Raw genomic sequence first — 21,301 nt, forward strand, 5'->3', positions numbered from 1 at the left:
GTACGACTAGCACTCCTGGAGAAGAGGATATTGTGGAAACAAGGCTTAGCCACAGCCTCTTGGATGTTTCAAGAATGAAAGTCTGACTCTGCAGTGAAGTGTGCGCTGATATGAATCTTCCTGGCAGATAAAAACTGTGTGCCAGACCAAGACTTGAACTCTGGACCTTTGCTTTCGTGAGCAAGAGCTCTACTGACTGTGCTACCCAAGCACGACTAACGATCCATCCCCACAGCTTCACTTCTGCCAGTATCTCGTCTCCTACCTTCCCCTTTTAAACATTATTGAACAATTTATGTCATTGCTCCTTCTTTCTTCACTTGTTTAAGATTTTTACATTTTCCTGGCATCTTATTGCTGTACGTACTGCATAATCATAAGAAAACTTCCTCTTTAGCCCCCCTCGACAAATAGTGTGTTGTAAATATGATAGGTGTGCTGTATTTCTGCTAGTTTTTTAAGTTTTAACTCTACAACAGCCTGTAAAAAAAGCAAAACAACAACTCAGTTTGTGCAACTATCAACTGTAATGACCATAAACCGTGAGTCCCTTTAGCGTTGTTACAATCAGTTTCGACCCTGTTGCGTAAAAAGTAATGGCTCTTTTAACATTCCCTTGGGGTATGCCTGAAGTTACTTTTATTCTGACATTTCCTCTCTGTAGAGAATGACTTCCTGTATTCTTTTTGGCAGAAACTCTTCAATCTAACCACACAGCTGGTCCAATATTCCATACACTTATACATTGTTCATTAGACTACAGTGCAGAACTGTATCAAGCTCTTTCTGGAAGTCAAAGAACATGGTATAAACCTTGGCATTGGCATCAACTGCTTTCTGGGTCTTCCGAACTAACTTAGTGGACTGGGTTTCACAATATTGTTGTTTTCAGAAGCCATGTTCATTCCTGCAGAGGAGATTTTCTGTCTTAAGAAATGATACAAGGTGTCAGCACAAACTGTACAACAGACCAACATCAGAGATAGACTATATTACTTTGTGTGTGTTTAATGACTTCTTGAAAAACGAGAATGACCTGTGCTGTTTTCCAATCATTAGAAATGCTTCCCTCATCTAATGCTCTATGGTAGACTGCTATTAGAAAAGGAGCAATTTCTTTCATATACTCAATGTAGATTCACACTGGTATACCTTCAGGTTCCATTCGGTTACTCAGGCAGCACTAGTAGCCCCCGTCCCCCTCAGCCAATACCATGATCTCTTATTAAAGCCTGTGTGGACAAAAACTCACTCATGACAACAGCTGCAAGAACACTTCCAACTGGAGAGTATTCTTGATGAGGCAAACTTAACTTTATCTGGAGTGAGATCATTTAGCTTAATGGATGAACACATAAGAAATAAGTACTTCAGCTATATGCACAGCAAAAATACTTACCAGGTAATTGTCATCCATCCACACCTTCTTGAGGGAGTTAATAAGCATTTGCTGTGTAGACAACCATTGTCTATCAAATTTTATTATAGCTGCTAACAGCATTATTCCAATATACTGAACATCTGCCTTGTCACCTGTAAGCAAATTCCTCCAATACATCAATTTATAAGTGAAAGAAAAACAATTCAAAAAAATATTAAATTCACATGACTGAAGAACAAAAATAAAAAATACAAGACACAAAGAGAGAAATTTTACTGCTTTTTTTACTGCTTTCTTTTTATTTATGTGATGATAAAACCATACAGGAAAATAAAATAAAGGAGAAATAAGAAAGCTGTAACTGGAAGAAACATTTGATGAGGAGAGACAAGTTTTCGTCAGCACTGAAAGTAAAGTCAAAAACATTTAAAATACCAGACATTCCTAACAGGGAGACAGCATCCCGATAATTTAAAAAAGGCTATTAGACTGTGCACAAAGGAGTGAGCCTGTTAAATTTTGGTGACCTCTAAAACTACGAACCCCGATGCAGTTTTCATTCGTTCCTTACCTAAAAGAAGCACACTACTTAACCATAGGTTTTGCATACTTCTAACATTCTCAGTACACTCCTCTCCCTTCTTACCTCTTTCAGTAAAAGAGTATGGACTAGCAGTGCATAAAAACAAAACAAATAACACCTAGCTTCACTAATTTTATCATCAACGGTAATTTTGTTTAATACTTTGGATTACTAAAATCTCAGATTTCTGAAGAATAAATACAAGCAAAAGGAAAGTATTGAGGAAGTTACAGTGGTTGTTGAGACATGGTGTAATGCATCAAATGATGGAAACACAGACCAAATTAATTCTTACACTTTAAGCTCTGATAGTCCTGGTAGTTTTGTGTTTGCAAAAAGGGCACACAGTTAAAATCCTTCGGCACATTTGCCACAAAACCTGTAAATGATCACGTTATGTGTAATGAGACTCGAGCTTGGGATTTTAGTAATCCAAAGTATTAAACAAAATTACCGTTGATGATAAAATTAGTGAAGCTAGGTGTTATTTGTTTTGTTTTTATGCACTGCTAGTAATGAGAATAAATGATATGCATTATTATTACTTTTATCAGTCAGTCAACTCCTAATGATTAACAGCGACTGAGCTAGTCCACGTATACCAAATTTCTTGCACAATTTAAGTTCGGGTAAGAAACATGCGCTGAAAATATGTCAAAACAGCTTGAAATGCAAATGGAAGTCAAGCAAAACTTTTGTTGTGAAATATGAAGTAAACGCTAAATGCTGAAAGTTTACTTTCCACAACAAAAAGACATTACTCCTTTTTTCTTGAAACACACAGGGAGGAGAAGCATGTGGCATAGGAAACAGCAAGTGTGACATATTCAGAATCCTGTGAATATCTCAACTTTGACTTCTCACGGTTGACTCCTCATATTTGTAACGCTACATCAAGTTTAAATACTAATCTAGTGCTTGTTATACAAGGGATATTTTTGAGCAAAAATGTGCAACACCCACCAGCAAATTTCGAAAGTGGTTTTACTTTCTATATTCTCTTTTGTTGAAAAAATATAAGTCATAAACAGCATGTTTCTTGCTAGTAAATAATTCTACTTACTTGGATTTACATTCTGTGACAGGATGAGTGCAGACAATTTTGCTACACCTGGTGGACTCTGGAAGACATCTCGCAGTGGTTTACCCTCCTCAGATTTCACAATGTGTTCGAGAAATCTATTCCACTGTGGATCCTGCATTAAAATAAGCAGATGCAAGTATCATCAACTTCAACAGTTTGGCTCTGAGCACTATGGGACTTAACTGCTGTGGTCATCAGTCCCCTAGAACTTAGAGCTACCTACGGACATCACACACGTCCATGCCCGAGGCAGGATTTGAACCTGCGACCGTAGTGGTCGCGCGGTTCCAGACTGTAGCGCCTAGAACCACTCGGCCACTCCGGCCGGCAACTTCAACAGTTGATATAGGACAATTAAAAATTGAATCTTCATCTCTCCTTATTTTTAAATGACCCCAAGCAGTCAATGTGTTTAGTCAACTACATTATTATTTAGTATGTTTACAAACTACATGGTGACTGATGCCTACAATGAGTTTCCAATACACCGCTGCTATCCTTAGTTACATATTGTCATTCTAAGTAACATAAACATACAAGCTCTCTTATTTTTTCTTAATGTTTAACAGAAAACTCTGGAGAAATTTGTTCTGTCCCACAAACAGGAGCTTTAAGGAGAAAACTAGGGAAAAGGACAATAAAAGAAGTAGAATATCAACTTGCAGATTTTGGACATTAGGTAAGGAAACATAACTGTATTATCCATTGATCAAGTATATCCTTACACTATCAAGTAAGAAATGCACTCTGACAGAATGCATAAATACACTTATAATTTTCTCTCTCTCTTGCAGCGAAAGCTTTGAGCACAGTCCAAATGTGTAAATCAAAAGGACTGGGTATCTTCAGAGTGAAATAGTGCAGGGAGAAAAGGGGTGGAGTGCCAGCTTCTGGTGCAGTTATGCCTTTGAATAGCTGCAATTTAGTCAGAAGCCCTTTTACTTCAACATGGGCAGCCAGTATACACACAGTTCAAAGAGTAGATTTTATAGATCATGCTGTGCATCAAGTATCAAATAAATTCACAAACAAAACCTAACTGCACAGCTCTAGACTTCAGATCCACACCTAATGATGGGTCTTCTGTATAGGTTGGGCCTGTTGCAAAGATTAACTTCTTGGGCCATTAAAATTCTCATTCCTCTACCTCAACATCCATCAACATTGTTATTTCTGTGTGTCATTACTGCCACCACTGCTGATGGCATTTGGCACCTGAGTTGACAGTAATGCAGGATACAAACTTTCCCCAACTTCACCCTCTTACAGCCCAAAGCAGTCGAGGTTTACTTCCTTCTCACTCCACTCTATATGACACAGCTACACTGTCAGACTTTAGTCTTGTACAAATTGATTTGCTTTGTGGGTGAATAGATGTTATATTTCACTTTCAGAAGATAGGTATCAATTTGTGCAATTATTCAGAGTCTGGAAAGTTAATGTTCAAGAAACGTATCAATTTTAATAAAAATGTTCTGCAATTTTAATAATTATTCATCATTTCAGCACTTTGTGTTCAGCATATCTCTACTGAAACCATATAGTAGTAAAAATAAAACAAGAACTGCTGAGAAACACAAAAATTTCCAATAACAGTTGGAATTGGAGTTCTTTTTGCTATGAAGTAAATAATAAAATAACCTGCTTGATATGCAATCATGAACATCATAAGTCAACATATAATTATTACAAAGCTTTGGTATAATTACAAATAAGTAGGTACATGAAAATATAAACTAAAAAGATAGTGCTAAAAGTTGTTGATTTAAAAAAAATGTACGTGATTTGACAGACAGGAGTTTCCCCTCATCAAAACCTTGAAGGGATTTGCAACAGATACGAAAACTCTGGAAATAACTAAACAAATTCTTACAAACACAGTATCTGAAATGAAAGTTCTTGGAACAATTTCTTGTCCCTTCCAAATTGTGTCAGAAGTCTGCCAAGGAGACAGTTTGGCACCATTATTATTCAACTGTATGTGGAAAAAGGTAATGGAAAATAGAAGAAGAAAAACAAAATGTTACTAACTATGAGGACTGTGCAGAAAGTAACAGATGTTTTGGTCTATTGTGGCGGTGGGCAGGGCTACAGCGACCATCTTGGTGCCACAATTTTCCTATACTTAAAATTCATCCAGCGGTGTTAGCACGTGGTCTGTGTCTCTCCTTCTTTGCTTTCTGTGACGTGTTAAAATTTGCATTGCAACAGAAAATGGCACAACTTGTGAGATGTGTTCTGTGAATAGGTTCTGTTGCCAAAAAATTGCAAACCAAATGAAATTTATTATGACTTTTGTGATGTGTATGGAAGAGGAATAGTGAGTCGTGGAAAACTTCACACAAAAATTTTGTTTTTCACGACACATCCACACATGGCCAAAAGTACCCAAGAGTTCTTACAGGGTTTTGGATGGGAGGTGTTTGATCATCCACCATACAACCTTCCCAGCACTGAAGACATGGCTCACTACGCAATGCTTCGATACTGATGCTGAACTGCCTTGTCAGTATTAAACAGTAGTTGCAATTATAGGGAGCAGATTTCTAGAGAGATGTTACTGAAAAACTTGTGCCACCGCACAATACATGCCTAAATTTGAATGCCGGTTATGTAGAAAAATAGCTTAAGAGCGTATCTTTACAATGTATACAATAAAATTTGGTTTTCCCGCATTGTTAATTTTTTATTTCAGAAAGTCTGTTACTTTCTGGATAGCCCTCATACATGAAGCTGGGTACATTGGAAGAAGCAATAAATTGTTTGATCTTTGCAAATGATCTTGTAATAATAGATGGAACTTTAAAAAATGCAAAGAATAGGCTAGCACGTTTGAAAGAGACTGCAGAAAAAGCAGGTCTACAAATATTGTCTGAAAAGGCAGAATACATGACTCATGAAAGCAACTCACCGTGAATTTTGAAAGTCAAGTATGGCAACACCAAGAAAACAGACAATTTTCAATGTCTGGGCGAAAATATAAACATAAAAAGTGAAAAAGAAGCATTTAAATCACAAATTAAAAAATGAAAGGAGTGAACATGAAAGTGAGACAGTGGTACAAAACAAAAATGTTCTTATAAAAGATGTTAAATTAAGGCATTACAATGCAGTTGTAAAACAAGAAGTGCTGTATGAGTTGAACACACTGCGGGATGCAAAAGGGCATTACAAGATTTGGAACAGAAAGGCAGAGGAATCTTGCAAAAAATATTAGGTTCAGTCAAGAACAAGGATGGAAACCACTTTTTGTGACCAAATAAGGAAATATACTCATATTCTGCCCTAAAACAACAGACTGGATTAGGAAAAGAAGTGTTATACTCAATGGACATTCAGAGAGAATGGAGGAAGAAATATTAACAAAAATGATCCAGATATTCTTCCAAAACAGGAAAACAGACAGAGAAAATGGATGGGAGGTAAGACAAAATGGACTTAGAAGAAGTGCTGGTTAAACTGCACACCTTAAGAGAGACACATTCTGACTAGAAACAATAAATTACTGGAAGTAAGAAATTCTCAGGTTTTCAAGGAAGATAAAACAAATAGCAAAACAACTTGCATAAGATGACAGGAAAAGAGCTCATTCCGAGAAAAGAAAGGAGTTCTGAATGAATGAAGGAAAAGAGAAAAATAGTTATCTTAAAGTGGTCATCTGTTCACATGAAACAAAATTTAAAAAATAAAAAATTATGTAGGATTATCGAGACAAGAAAGTGGAAAGAGCTCAAATTGACACTGAAGAAACAACAGCTAATGTTTAAACCAATAACACAAGTGAAGTGACAGGAGAATGCATGTTACATCTTGCAGGCCTCAATAGCTGAACACTTGAAACCTTTTACTGAAGGTGATTTCATGTGTGTTTATTACTGTTTTTCCATAAAATTTCAAGGCTTTTAAGCAATCTCTTTCTATCAATTCACAGTCACAGAAAGAATTACTGATTTGGCTGGCAAATTTAAGTATTCAGATCAAAGCAAAATCAGTTTCTGCAAAAAGTAGTGTGGAACGTACTCAATCCCTTGGCACAATAAAAAAGGAAACGTTTACAAGCGATACACTAGAGGACACTGTGCTCGCATTGCTAGAGTATGATCCACTGCCATTGGCTACAGTAGGAAAAGGGCACACACTCCCAGATGTTAAATTCTGTTGCCTTTCACCATACTTCATAGTTTTGGGTTTAATTCACCATGTTCATCAATTTTAGCTTTTTCTGGGTGAGGTCAAAGGAAAGAGCTCTCAAAAATGCGTGTTTTGGTGTATAATTTGTGGTCATAGCATGTCGGAAAGGCTCAATTACCCTGTACCCAAAAATAAATTTCAGTTTTTTTGATGAGTTTTTACTTGCTGTTATTTCTTATTGTTATTTGTTATTTTTTAAGAGCCGATGAAATTAATTCTTTAGGAATCCTCTTTAGGAGAATACAAGATGACTTGGGCAGGATTTGTGATTGGTGTAAAGAATGGCAGCTAACTCTAAATATAGATAAATGTAAATTAAAGCAGATGAATATGAAAAAGAATCCTGTAATGTTTGAATACTCCATTAGTAGTGTAGCGCTTGACACAGTCACGTCGATTAAATATTTGGGCGTAACATTGCAGAGTGGTATGAAGTGGGACAAGCATGTAATGGCAGTTGTCGGGAAGGCGGATAGTCGTCTTCGGTTCATCGGTAGAATGTTGGGAAGATGTGGTTCATCTGTAAAGGAGACCGCTTATAAAACACTAATACGACCTATTCTTGAGTACTGCTGGAGCGTTTGGGATCCCTATCAGGTCGGATTGAGGGAGGACATAGAAGCAATTCAGAGGCGAGCTGCTAGATTTGTTACTGGTAGGTTTGATCATCACGCAAGTGTTACGGAAATACTTCAGGAACTCGGGTGGGAATCTCTAGAGGAAAGGAGGCGTTCTTTTTGTGAATCGCTACTGAGGGAATTTAGAGAACCAGCATTTGAGGCTGACTGCAGTACAATTTTACTGCCGCCAACTTACATTTCGCGGAAAACCCACAAAGATAAGACAAGAGCATTTCGCGGAAAACCCACAAAGATAAGACAAGAGCATTTTGCGGAAAACCCACAAAGATAAGACAAGAGAGATTAGGGCTCGAACAGAGGCATATAGGCAGTCATTTTTCCCTCTTTCTGTTTGGGAGTGGAACAGGGAGAGAAGATGATAGTTGTGGTACGAGGTACCCTCCGCCATGCACCGTATGGTGGATTGCGGGGTATGTATGTAGATTCTCACAATTTATTGTATAGCATTGTACTGCACACTTAATTTCCTTCACTTCTACAAATTTTATACAATGTATTCGAGAGGATTATGATTTCTTATCATATATGCCAAGTACATGTGTTTTTGCTCAAATTTTGGAGGATTTAACATTTTCCTCCATTCTGCATCTTCCTCATATTGCATTTTTTGGAGTCTGGACTGCGCAAAAACGTAAAATAGATTTCACTGTAGTTTCATTTGATTAGAACACCTATGTCTAGGTTTCAGGCAGGATTCCCCACTTCCTTTTTTCATTCAGTGCTCAGGTGCTATTCCAATGTAGTTGGTGAGCCTCTTCAATGCTGTTTGAGTTTAGGGGAAATACCAGTGGGCTGAGGTGTCAATGAGTGTTTGGATTGAGGAGGGAGGCATGCTAAGATAGTGTCTGCAGTTGTGCAAACCCCCTGTGCCAGGGTGGCATGGTGGTCAGCACATCTGCCTCATCAACAAGAGACCCAGATCCTGATTCCTCGGTACAAATTCTCATTCGTCACTTCAGTCTGCACATAAACACATCATTCCAGTTTATCACATTATATTGAGGTACACTGGCTATCCTACAGCACCATTCTTGAACAACTCTGAGACTTAAAAGCGGAAAAATGCCTGTTCTTAACAAGTAAAAATCAAGATGTAAGTCTTTTTCTTGAGAAAATTTGGTAGCAAGATTTATCCTCCATGGCTGATACAACAAAACACTTACTTTACTTGTATCTTAAACTTCAAGGAAAAGATCAGATCATCACAAACATGTGCAAGTAAGTTAAAGCACTCAAATGTAAGCTAGTTTTATGGGAAAAGGAGTTGGAAAATGAAGATTTAACACCCTTCCCCACCTGCAACTCGAAAAAAATCTTGTTCAGGTGAAAGAACATCACATGAAAAAGATGCAGTAAAAATCTTCAGAAATGAGTTTGAACCAAGAGTTGTAGATTATAAAATATTTAAAAGCAAGTTTTGATTTGTTGTCTCTCATTTATAGAATCAGAACCTAATCAAACTGAGATCTAGAGCGATTCAGATTTGAAGACAAAATTTAATGCAGTTTGTGTATCTGAATTTTATAAATACAGTATAACCTCATTAGCGCAAACTCGCATAAGACGAAATCGTGGTTAATGTGAAAAAAATATTGGTCCCGCCAGGAATACATTAGTTCTTATGGTATGTTTTATTGGTTAACACGAATTTCGGTTAAGGCGAATTACGAACTCTGTTATGTTCCTAGCGTAATTAAATTTCACTGCAACAAAAACTTCTGACCTTAGAGTATGAATAAAAACTACAGTTAAAACTGGTACCGTAACACGCGAAAATGGCAAAGAGGAAGCAGACAGCTCTAAATGTACAGTTAAAGCTTAAGATTCTAGATGAAGTGGACTGTGGTACCAAGAAAACAGCAATTGCAGAGCAGTTTGGAATACCTAAATCTACTTTATCTACGATTATTAAGAACCGAGAAAAAATCATAAATGCTGCGGCATCAGGTTCTGGAAACAAATCTAAATGACTTCATACCGCCAAGTATGAAGACATTGAGTCGTTACTGCTAGAATGGTTCAATCATATGCGTGCACCTAACATACCTTTAATTGGCCCTGTGATTCAGTCAAAAGCAGATGATATTGCTAAAGATATGGGCATCGAAGGCTTCCGTTGTTCTGCTGGTTGGTTGTATCGGTTTCAAAAGAGACATTCAATTTCACCTGTACAAATTTGTGGTGAAGCAAATTAAGTTGATGAAGAAAGTGTGAACAGCTAGTTGAATGAATTCAACGGAGTGAGGGAAAGGTATGCCTTGTGTGATGTGTTTAATATGGATGAAACTGGATTTTTCTACAATCTTTTTCCAAATCAAACCCTGGGGATAAGAGGTGGTAAGTGTCACGGTGGAGCACGAAGCAAACAACGTGTGACTGTTGTACTGTGCTGTAATGCTGACGGCAGTGAGAAGTTTTGTCCCTGGGCTATCGGTAAATCCGAGAAACCACGCTGTTTTAAAAACATAAATATGGACACTTTACCTTGCATCTACTCTCAACACAAGAAAGCTTGGGTCGATCGCACATCGTTTTGCAAGTGGCTTCTTCGTTTCAACAGTCGAATGGTTGCTCAAAATAGATATGTTGTTCTTACATTGGACAGATGTACTGCCCATAACGTTCATGATCTGAACCTATCCAACATAAAGGTTCATTTTTTTCCACCCAACACCACAAGCCGCCTTTGGACCAAGGCATAACCTCTCTCATACAGAGAGCTTATCGTAAGCGACTTGTAAGAGCTGCAATTTGTGCTGCTGAAAACAAGAGTGCAACCCCAAACTGCAATCTGCTTGACGCAATAAAAGCCATCGCAGCAGCCTTGAACTCAGTATCGCCACATCATATAGGGAAGTGCTTTAACAGAGTTTGGAGACATAGCAACACTGAAGATGTCCACGAGTTAGAAGTTGCCACTTCACCTGATGAATGGACAGTTCTGCAGAACGTTGCCGTATGTGTTTCTGTGGAATCAGATGTGCCAAAAGCTGTGAACGAGGTGCAAGAAGGGTCATCAGAAGAAAGTGAAGAGGAAGAGAATACAGATACCATTCCACCTACCCGTCAGGAGATGTTTACAGCCTTGGACTGTTTAGCACGGTTCGCCTCAACATTCGACGTCACTGCTGGGTTTACGGACACTATCATTACAACTGGTTGTGAAATTAGAAAATATTATTGTTCCCATGAATGTCAGCAAACCGTGACCGAATTTTTTCCAAGAAAGTAATGTACATAATTTGAGTACTTGGATTTACAAGCACTTTATAGTGTCATAAGTCTACAATAACGTGATTGATGTGTAGTGTATTACACATTAGTTTACTGTTGCTTATTAAAATCTGGTTTTTCACTTAACACGAATTTTTTTAACACGAACTCCTGATTTTTCGGTCTCTTCGGATTCGTGTTAACGAAGTTTTACTGTACTCTAAACTTCCTGGCAGACCAAAACTGTGCGCCGGACCGAGACTCAAACTCGGGAGCCCCGCATTTCTTTTACTGTATTCACCTGTCGGGTATGAAAATACTCAAAAATTTGTGTACGAAATTATTTCCAGGTTGGGAAGTACTTATTGATGTAAACAGCAATTTTCAATTATGAAAGGAGATATATCTCCTAACAGATTCAAAATTTCAGACATTCAATTTGGGACAAGTTTCAAAAATAATTACTACAAATAAGTTTTCTCCCGAAACAGTGAAGGTTGTAGCAGAAAAGAGATGTGAAGTTTCAGGAAGAAAACACAAAATTATCATTCTTCTTGTGCTTTGTACTACATTTCTTCTAAATAAATGAATGTTTCTTTGGAAACTGAAATCAAAACCCTTCATAATTTAAGTATTTGGTATAATGAAAGCAGCCTCATTACAGGTATACTGAAAATGGCCTCAAGATGCATTTACTTAATGGTGAAGTTTGTTGTCAGCAATCAATCAACTGTTGTTTTCAACATTCATAAATAGAATTCTAGAAGAAGGAGAAATTTATATTACCCGTGTGTGTGTGTGTTCCACATCATCTTCAAAATCCCTGAACCAATTTCAAACACATTTGGTACACACATCGTTTACTGTCAGGCAAGAATCACTGTGGAGTTAGGAACCACCTACCTATCATAGTTCACGAATGTGACTTCATCAACAATGAGATGCATGAGAAACTGTTGCATCATGAACGACATTTAAATTTGTAACTTCTGTGTTACTAACTCTATTTGTAATAAATTTTGCTGACAGTATAGGTGTACACATAGGCTGCTATACTGTTATATCACGGTATTACACACAGTTAAGGAGATATGACATCATGAACACAGAGATGGGTGAAAAATGCTGTGTCAAGCATGAAGTTTCAATACATTTATTCTTTGCTGTTACGATAGTCCTAGAGCCGAATCACTTGAAAGGAATCCCCGAAACCTGGCAGCGCTTTTGAAAACTTCTGTGAGGCACAAACAGCTGTAGGTGAAAACAATAGCCATCTATAGAGATACGAAGAGGCACTGCCGTGAAGAAATTTACAAAATTACTTTGTAGACACACGAAGCAGCAGCTCCCAAAACGCAAAAACTGTCCAGGATATTTGTACGACTGTTTCATTGCTTCACATGTGTTTTCAAAATGAAATATTTTTGATACTGCAGAACAAAATCAGTTATTTTTACTTTTCTTTTCTAACAGAAAACTGGAACATTAATACCCATCAATGCTGGGATTGTCAGATAGTATGCTAATAAACTGCTTGAAATAACCACATACCAAACATAGAGGAGGGTAATGGAACCAGTTTACAAGTGGTTCACAGCAAACAGACTCACTCTTAACCTTCCAAAAACTTGCATCTTGTAACTCTAAATAAATTAAAATGACTTGGAGGTACCAAAAGTAGCAATCAGTGTACACACACTATATGAAACTCCATGTGCGAAATTCCTTAACATCTGAGGTCATCAGTCCCCTAGATTTAGAATTACTTAAACCAAGTAACCTAAGGACATCACACACATCCGTGCCCGAGGCAGGATTCGAACCTGCGATCGTAGCAGCAGCGCGGTTCTGGACTGAAGCGCCTGGAGCCGCTCAGCCAGAATGCCCAGCCCACAGAAGAGGCACCGAATGGCAGACAACCACATTGAATGAACACTGCTAGATATTAACGCCTTAACGTAAAATTGTAGTTATCTAACTTTCATTATTTTGACAGAAACTTAAAATCCTGAGCATATTCGGACAACTTAAGAAAAGACATTCAAAACATAAAAGTTTGTATCTGTTTAAGCACTGACAAGTGTTTTGACACTAGAGAACATCTGGTAGTATATTTGTAGCCTGGATGTCATATTTTGGTTGTCACTGTGTGCAGCTTTGCATATTCAACAAAAACACACGGACTTTCACACTGTCTCCTGTATTGTTGTTTAGTCAATGCTTTCAAAAAAAGGATAGCTATAGTGATCCTGAGTTTGACATTAAATTTAGCAGCTCAGAAAATAAAGAAGAATGTGATGAAACTTCATTAGAGACTGAAAGTGACAACAGTTTGTCAGTTGAATGACAAGTGCTTGCCAGTGGTAAAAGATAAATATATACACTGGTCTCCAGCCAGCTCCTCCAAGATTTATGTTCACAGGAAACTGTTGTGAAATACATGGTTAGACTTCATAGCTACACAGAAACTAAAAAAGGAATTCAAGTTGCAGTCTGTTTTAGTCAAAACCCAGTGCACAAGTGTACTAGGGATTTTATTACTAGCGATCTTCAAAGTCTTGTAGCTCATTATTTTAAGCTTTAAAAACTGTCTTCATACATCTGTATGTAATGCCATTCATTACACAATGTTTTACACAAACAAAAAATATTATTTTTTGGAACATAATATACGAGAAAAATTTCATTAAGTTAAGGGGTAAAAACACCCCAGCCAAGTTCACTGCTTACCTCAGGCGCAGTCACTGTAGAGTCTTAGTGACAGCATACAACTCTGGCCATGTATGCCCATTTCAGCTCCATCCAACAAAAGACTTAATTTGATAGCTAAATACCATCTAGCTGTTGTTATTCAGTGTGCTTGTTTGCCACTAAACACCTCCTACGTAGACAGTAGCGGTATATTCTTACCATATTACTGTTATTCCAAGTCATAAAGACAGACGACAAACAAAAAGGTGGCAGTAGCTTGTGGATAAGTTAACCAAAAAGATCAGTTGTGCTTGCAATGCCCTTAGAGTCTGCCACACTGTGTTGATCCACCAACAGGATTACTGGTGTATTTCACTTTTAGCTGGTTAGTTATTTGCACATTTTGTGCATTGCGATTGAAATCTCTCGTTATGATGTGAAACAAGTCATTTTTATAATTACAGTACACTTTTTTAGTGAAAAGTCCTGATAGAACAAAATAATCTCAAGTGAAGACAACAAGTCACCAAACAGTTCAGGCATTAAGCCTTCAACAGGCACATAAACAAGATATGAAATTTTGCTAGCATTCAGATGAATCTTTTTTTTAGCCAGCTAAAACACACACACACTAAAATTATTGGGGGAGAAACCTGTGGTTTTCACAAATAAAGGAATTTTCTTCAGATGTTTTCTTTTTGTCTTCCACAACAAAGAAGATACCTGTTAATATGGCAAGATTTGTTCCTGATGCAACCTGTATTAAAGTATTAAAATGCTCACCATGGGTTTATCAGATAGACAAATTTAATCTAACTTAGTGCGTGCATCACTTCCCTGATGTTATTTGAACTTTGTACATTTTTCATACACCAATGGAAGGTGTGTCTATTACAAGTCTAAATCTATGAGAGCATCATATGACCACTAGGTACAAGACTAAGAGGAATAATATCGAAACAGTGATGAGGCACTACTGTGTAAACAAAACAGGATTACTATCATTAAAAACCTCTAAAAGGTTATTGCAGTCACATTTATCATTCCTGACCATCAAAAAGTTCCAAACACTTGAACACGTCACTGTGCATGCAACCACAGTTACACAATGAACTGAAGCTGTGGCTACTTGATCAGTCCACACTCTGAAGTCTATGTATCATTATGAGCTGCACTGTGGCAACTTCTTTGCTAAGTTTATTAAAGAAAGCACCAGATTCTATGACTTGTCCAAGCTGAAACCTCTTTTAATTTAGTTCTTTGCCAAACAAATTTTAAAGGCTTCTGCTTCACTGTTCCCATGTGGTGTCCCTATTCAAAAAGATTTCCATTTTAGAATCCTGATCTCTTATTGGCAAAAGTTTTGTTAAAAAGAGGTTTCAGTTTTGTTCAAACACGTTGTAACGACACACTTTTTATCTGGTAAGAAATTTTTGGAACAGACTGACAATGTCACCATGGACAGTTTCTTGTTGCTCTTGGTGGCCGATTTGTTTATGGAGGATTTAGAGGGAAAAGCACTGGAGTACTATAGTTTGAAGCCCACAGTATTTTATTGGTAATGTGGCCCCATGGTGAAGACAAATTACAAGAATTTTTAAACGATCTGAATTCCATTAACAAGCAAATCCAGTTTAGAATGGAAATTGAAAAGAAGGGATGCCTATGACATTTTGGTTCAGCACATGATGATAGTACTTTGTCGTACGCAGTATTTTGGAAGGTGACATATACAGATTCTAATTAACGAAAAGGCTTTTCCAGTTGCTCTGCATAACTTTCTTATTATTTATTACACATTATAAATATGTAAACAAAAGTTGCAGAATGAGATTTTCACTCTGCAGCAGTGTGTGCACTGATATGAAATTTCTTGGCTGATTAAAACTGTGTGCTGGACCAAGACTCAGACACAGGATCTTTGCCTTTCGCACACAAGTGCTCTACTAACACTTGCCCGTGAAAGACAAAGGTCCTGAGTTCAAGTCTCAGTCCGGCACACAGTTTTAACTGCTAGAAAGTTTCAAACAGTTGCAGATCACATGGAGAAACTAATAACATATGGATTTATAATTATGTGCAAATCATTCCCAAACAATGACCATTCTCAGAACTTTGGTTCACACAGCATGCATCATTGCTGAGGAGAGCAGTCTACAGGATGAGCTTCTAGTCTAGGGATTTTCTGAAGCTAAAGGGTATTCTCCACAGCACACACATAAGGCGCTACAAATGAAGCCAAAGGTGGGCATAAGGAATGCAGAAGAAGACTACAAAGATTTAAATTCCTGCCATATGAGGGAAGTGTATTGTCAAAAATAGGTTGCGTCCTCCACAAGCACAAAGTAAAAGTGATTTTTCGAACTCCACTGAAGACAGCAGCACTCTTGGATAATAGATGATTTGATTCCCTATAAACCATGGGTTTACAAGATTCCCTGCGAGTTTGGCCTTTCATGGATTGGATAGATAACTCTTACAATCCATGAAAGACGCACCAAGCACCACATGTACACCCAAGTTTTACAGGCCCAATAAATTGGCTGTAGTTGATCACTGCATCGTTGGTGGTCACACTATGGTGTGCGAAAATAACACAATTCTAGCATCAATGTAATCTTTTTGGGACTTTGTGGTTAAAGCAGAAGCTACAATTCATCTGGCAAAGAACTTAATTAACAAGGACCGCAAGTTTGGCATATACAAATCATGGAATCAGGCAGTTTCTTTAACAGACTTCTGAAGACATTGCCACAGTACAGCTCCTAATGTTACATCAACCCCCCAATATGGATTTACCATGTAGCCTCAGATTCAACCATACTAGTAAGCAGTAATAGTATACATAATACTAACCTTCAGGTAACATTCTTTCAAGAACATATCAATTGTTTCCTGTGGGTATCTTAAAAGAAACTTCATAAGAGGCTCACGAAATGGCGAACTTGCTTCAATATTTAAAGTTTTTTCTGTATGTAAAGTCAAACGACAGAGAGGTTCGATGTACTTTGAAATAACTGAAGGGACCTGGTGAAAAATATTAATTATTGTTGTTATCTTTTGCTCATGTTCTGTAGTCTTTGTTACACCTGAAACAAAAAAGATACAATATTTACGTCGAATGACAAATCTTACATCATATCACTCAACAGAATTTTAAAAAACAGACGAAGTGGACAAAACTAAGTTCAAAGCAATAAAAGGGAAAATATCACCATCTATCCAATAGTGTATTACTTAACTGACAACATGACATTTGGTAATAAAAGTGCTGTTACAAATCTGTGGAGTTTTCAACACTATTACTGAACCATGAGAACAGCTTGAAATTTATGCCACAAAAGCACCTTTTTATTTCAGACACTGATTCTGGTACTGCGAACGGCTGAAAGCGAGGGGAAACTACAGCCGTAATTTTTCCTGAGGACATGCAGCTTTACTGTATGATTAAATGATGATGGCGTCCTCTTGGGTAAAATATTCCGGAGGTAAAATAGTCCCCCATTCGGATCTCCGGGCGGGGACTACTCAAGAGGACGTCGTTATCAGGAGAAAGAAAACTGCCATTCTACGGATCGGAGCGTGGAATGTCAGATCCCTTAATCGGGCAGGTAGGTTAGAAAATTTAAAAAGGGAAATGGATAGGTTAAATTTAGATATAGTGGGAATTAGTGAAGTTCGGTAGCAGGAGGAACAAGACTTTTGGTCAGGTGATTACAGGGTTATAAATACAAAATCAAATAGGGGTAATGCAGGAGTAGGTTTAATAATGAATAAAAAAAAATAAGAGTAGGGTTAGCTACTACAAACAGCATAGTGAACGCATTATTGTGGCCAAGATAGACACAAAGCCCATGCCTACTACAGTAGTACAGGTTTATATGCCAACTAGCTCTGCAGATGATGAAGATATTGATGAAATGTATGACGAGATAAAAGAAATTATTCAGGTAGTGAAGGGATACGAAAATTTAATAGTCATGGGTGACTGGAATTCGTCAGTAGGAAAAGGGAGAGAAGGAAACATAGTAGGTGAATATGGATTGGAGGGAAGAAATGAAAGAGGAAGCCGCCTTGTAGAATTTTGCACAGAGCATAACTTAATCATAGCTAACACTTGGTTCAAGAATCATAAAAGAAGGTTGTATACCTGGAAGAATCCTGGAGATACTAAAAGGTATCAGATAGATTATATAATGGTAAGACAGATTTAGGAACCAGGTTTTAAGTTGTAAGACATTTCCAGGGGCAGATGTGGATTCTGACCACAATCTATTGGTTATGAACTGCAGATTGAAACTGAAGAAACTGCAAAAAGGTGGGAATTTAAGGAGATGGGACCAGGATAAACTGACTAAACCAGAGGTTGTACAGAGTTTCAGGGAGAGCATAAGGGAACAATTGTCACAAATGGGGGAAAGAAATACATTAGAAGAAGAATGGGTAGCTCTGAGGGATGAAGTAGTGAAAGCAGCAGAGGATCAAGTAGGTAAAAAGACGAGGGCTAGTAGAAATCCTTGGGTAACAGAAGAAATATTGAATTTAATTGATGAAAGGAGAAAATATAAAAACGCAGTAAATGAAGCAGGAAAAAAGGAATACATACGTCTCAAAAATGAGATCGACAGGAAGTGCAAAATGGCTAAGCAGGGATGGCTAGAGGACAAATTTAAGGATGTAGAGGCTTGTCTCGCTAGGGGTAAGATAGATACTGCCTACAGGAAAATTAAAGAGACCTTTGGAGAGAAGAGAACCACTTGTATGAATATCAAGAGCTCAGATGGCAACCCAGTTCTAAGCAAAGAAGGGAAGGCAGAAAGGTGGGAGGAGTATATAGAGGGTTTATACAAGGGCTATGCACTTGAGGACAATATTATGGAAATGGAAGAGCATGTAGATGAAATGGGAGGTAAGATACTGCGTGAAGAGTTTGACAGAGCACTGAAAGACCTGAGTCGAAACAAGGCCCCGGGACTAGACAACATTCCATTGGAACTACTGATGGCCTTGGGAGAGCCAGTCATGACAAAACTCTACCATCTGGTGAGCAAGATGTACGAGACAGGCGAAATACCCACAGACTTCAAGAAGAATATAATAATTCCAATACCAAAGAAAGTAGGTGTTGACAGATGTGAAAATTACCGAACTATCAGTTTAATAAGTCACAGCTGCAAAATACTAACGCGAATTCTTTACAGACGAATGGAAAAACTGGTAGAAGCGGACCTCGGGGAAGATCAGTTTGGATTCCGTAGAAATGTTGGAACACGTGAGGCAATACTAACCTTACGACTTATCTTAGAAGAAAGATTAAGAAAAGGCAAACCTACGTTTCTAGCATTTGTAGACTTAAAGAAAGCTTTTGACAACGTTAACTGGAATACCCTCTTTCAAATTCTGAAGGTGGCAGGGGTAAAATACAAGGAGCGAAAGGCTATTTACAATTTGTACAGAAACCAGATGGCAGTTATAAGAGTTGAGGGACATGAAAGGGAAGCAGTGGTTGGGAAAGGAGTGAGACAGGGTTGTAGCCTCTCCCCGATGTTATTCAATCTGTATATTGAGCAAGCAGTAAAGGAAACAAAAGAAAAATTCGGAGTAGGTATTAAAATTCATGGAGAAGAAGTAAAAACTTTGAGGTTCGCCGATGACATTGTAATTCTGTCAGAGACAGCAAAGGACTTGGAAGAGCAGTTGAACGGAATGGATGGTGTCTTGAAAGGAGGATATAAGATGAACATCAACAAAAGCAAAACGAGGATAATAGAATGTAGTCAAATTAAATCGGGTGATGCCGAGGGGATTAGATTAGGAAGTGAGACACTTAAAGTAGTAAAGGAGTTTTGCTATTTAGGGAGTAAAATAACTGATGATGGTCGAAGTAGAGAGGATATAAAATGTAGACTGGCAATGGCAAGGAAATCGTTTCTGAAGAAGAGAAATTTGTTAACATCGAGTATAGATTTAAGTGTCAGGAAATCGTTTCTGAAAGTATTTGTATGGAGTGTAGCCATGTATGGAAGTGAAACATGGACGATAAATAGTTTGGACAAGAAGAGAATAGAAGCTTTCGAAATGTGGTGCTACAGAAGAATGCTGAAGATTAGATGGGTAGATCACATAACTAATGAGGAGGTATTGAATAGAATTGGGGAGAAGAGGAGCTTGTGGCACAACTTGACTAGAAGAAGGGATCGGTTGGTAGGACATGTTTTGAGGCATCAAGGGATCACAAATTTAGCATTGGAGGGCAGCGTGGAGGGTAAAAATCGTAGAGGGAGACCAAGAGATGAATGATGCAGTAGGTACTGGGAGATGAAGAGGCTTGCACAGGATAGAGTGGCATGGAGAGCTGCATCAAACCAGTCTCAGGACTGAAGACCACAACAACAACAACTGATTTATAATTAACTGTGCTCATCACCCCCCACCAACCCTTGCCCCCTTCCGCTCTGTTTTCAAGCTATTCCTGGCTCAGGTGTGGCACTGTAAAATGAATATTTTTGGATTCTGTCCTTAATACTAAAGATATGTTCCAGTTTCTCAGTATATTATAAGTATCTGTCACATTTAATATCCCTTATGTCACTATTGCCACATATTTACTGATGGTATATTTTTAAGCAGCCCATTACATGTTGATTAAAATCTTCCAACTACTGGCTTAGAATTGAAATACTGTGCACAAAATGTAATCATGTTCACCTTGCTGGGGACATGAAAACATCCCAACAAGCTGTCAGACATCTGGAAAAGTAGAAATGATACCCTTCTTAAGCGATAAGGTTCTTTTGTACTGTCACTCTCCAGCTTATGGATCACATAGACTTTGAAATAAAATGGGTGGTGGTTGTTTGCATTGATCTCTTCCCCCCCCCCCCCCCCCCCAGCTATCTGTGTGTGTTTTATTTCTTCTTTGCTCCCTCAATTCACTTTATACACACTTTAAAATATTGTGGAACGTAGGCATATGCACTATTTTTTTTTTGTATTTCATATTTTTTGTTCTTTACAATTTCCCTTCACATTGTTATAATTTGACAAGTATTTTTACACAATAGAGAAAAAAATAGAAATCGCTCATGAAATCTGTCATTTTATTACAGAAGATGTAGATTGTAGCTATTACATATTCATCTCCAGTGATAAACATTACAAAACAGGAGAATCGGAAACAAATGTCAGATAATTAACACTAAGTCGCAAGTGCAAAGATAAACACCACACAGTTACATACCATACAACAACAAGTGATGTAAGTATAAAGTGTCACAAAGTAAACAACAATGGTTGTAGAGCATGCAGGAGTCTTAACATGAACTGAAGCCATTGCTTACATGGTTGAACAGGAAGAAAATGCTGTATTTATGATGTGTTGTGCCCTTTATTGAGGCACCAGTGAATAAATTAACTAATAGTGGAGGTATACAATTTCTAATTTTTTTTTAAATGCACTGAACAATAAAACCACAAGTAGTGATTAAACCATAGAAAACAAATCACATGTGTGAAGC

The 21,301-nt window shown here is 37.7% G+C and overlaps 1 protein-coding gene across 1 annotated transcript in view; it reads right to left on the reverse strand.

Annotated features, from left to right (window-relative positions):
- The window catches only part of LOC126240282 (transformation/transcription domain-associated protein), a 491,514-nt gene that overhangs the window by 241,251 nt on the left and 228,962 nt on the right, over positions 1–21,301 (reverse strand). The window contains exons 28-30 of the mRNA XM_049947913.1: positions 16,641–16,873; positions 3,028–3,160; positions 1,400–1,533 (exon numbers count right to left, since the gene is read on the reverse strand). Coding sequence (XP_049803870.1) covers positions 1,400–1,533; positions 3,028–3,160; positions 16,641–16,873 — 500 coding nt within the window. The remainder of the gene's footprint in view (positions 1–1,399; positions 1,534–3,027; positions 3,161–16,640; positions 16,874–21,301) is intronic.

This window comes from Schistocerca nitens, chromosome 1, assembly GCF_023898315.1.
Source record: "Schistocerca nitens isolate TAMUIC-IGC-003100 chromosome 1, iqSchNite1.1, whole genome shotgun sequence".
NCBI lineage: Eukaryota > Metazoa > Arthropoda > Insecta > Orthoptera > Acrididae > Schistocerca > Schistocerca nitens.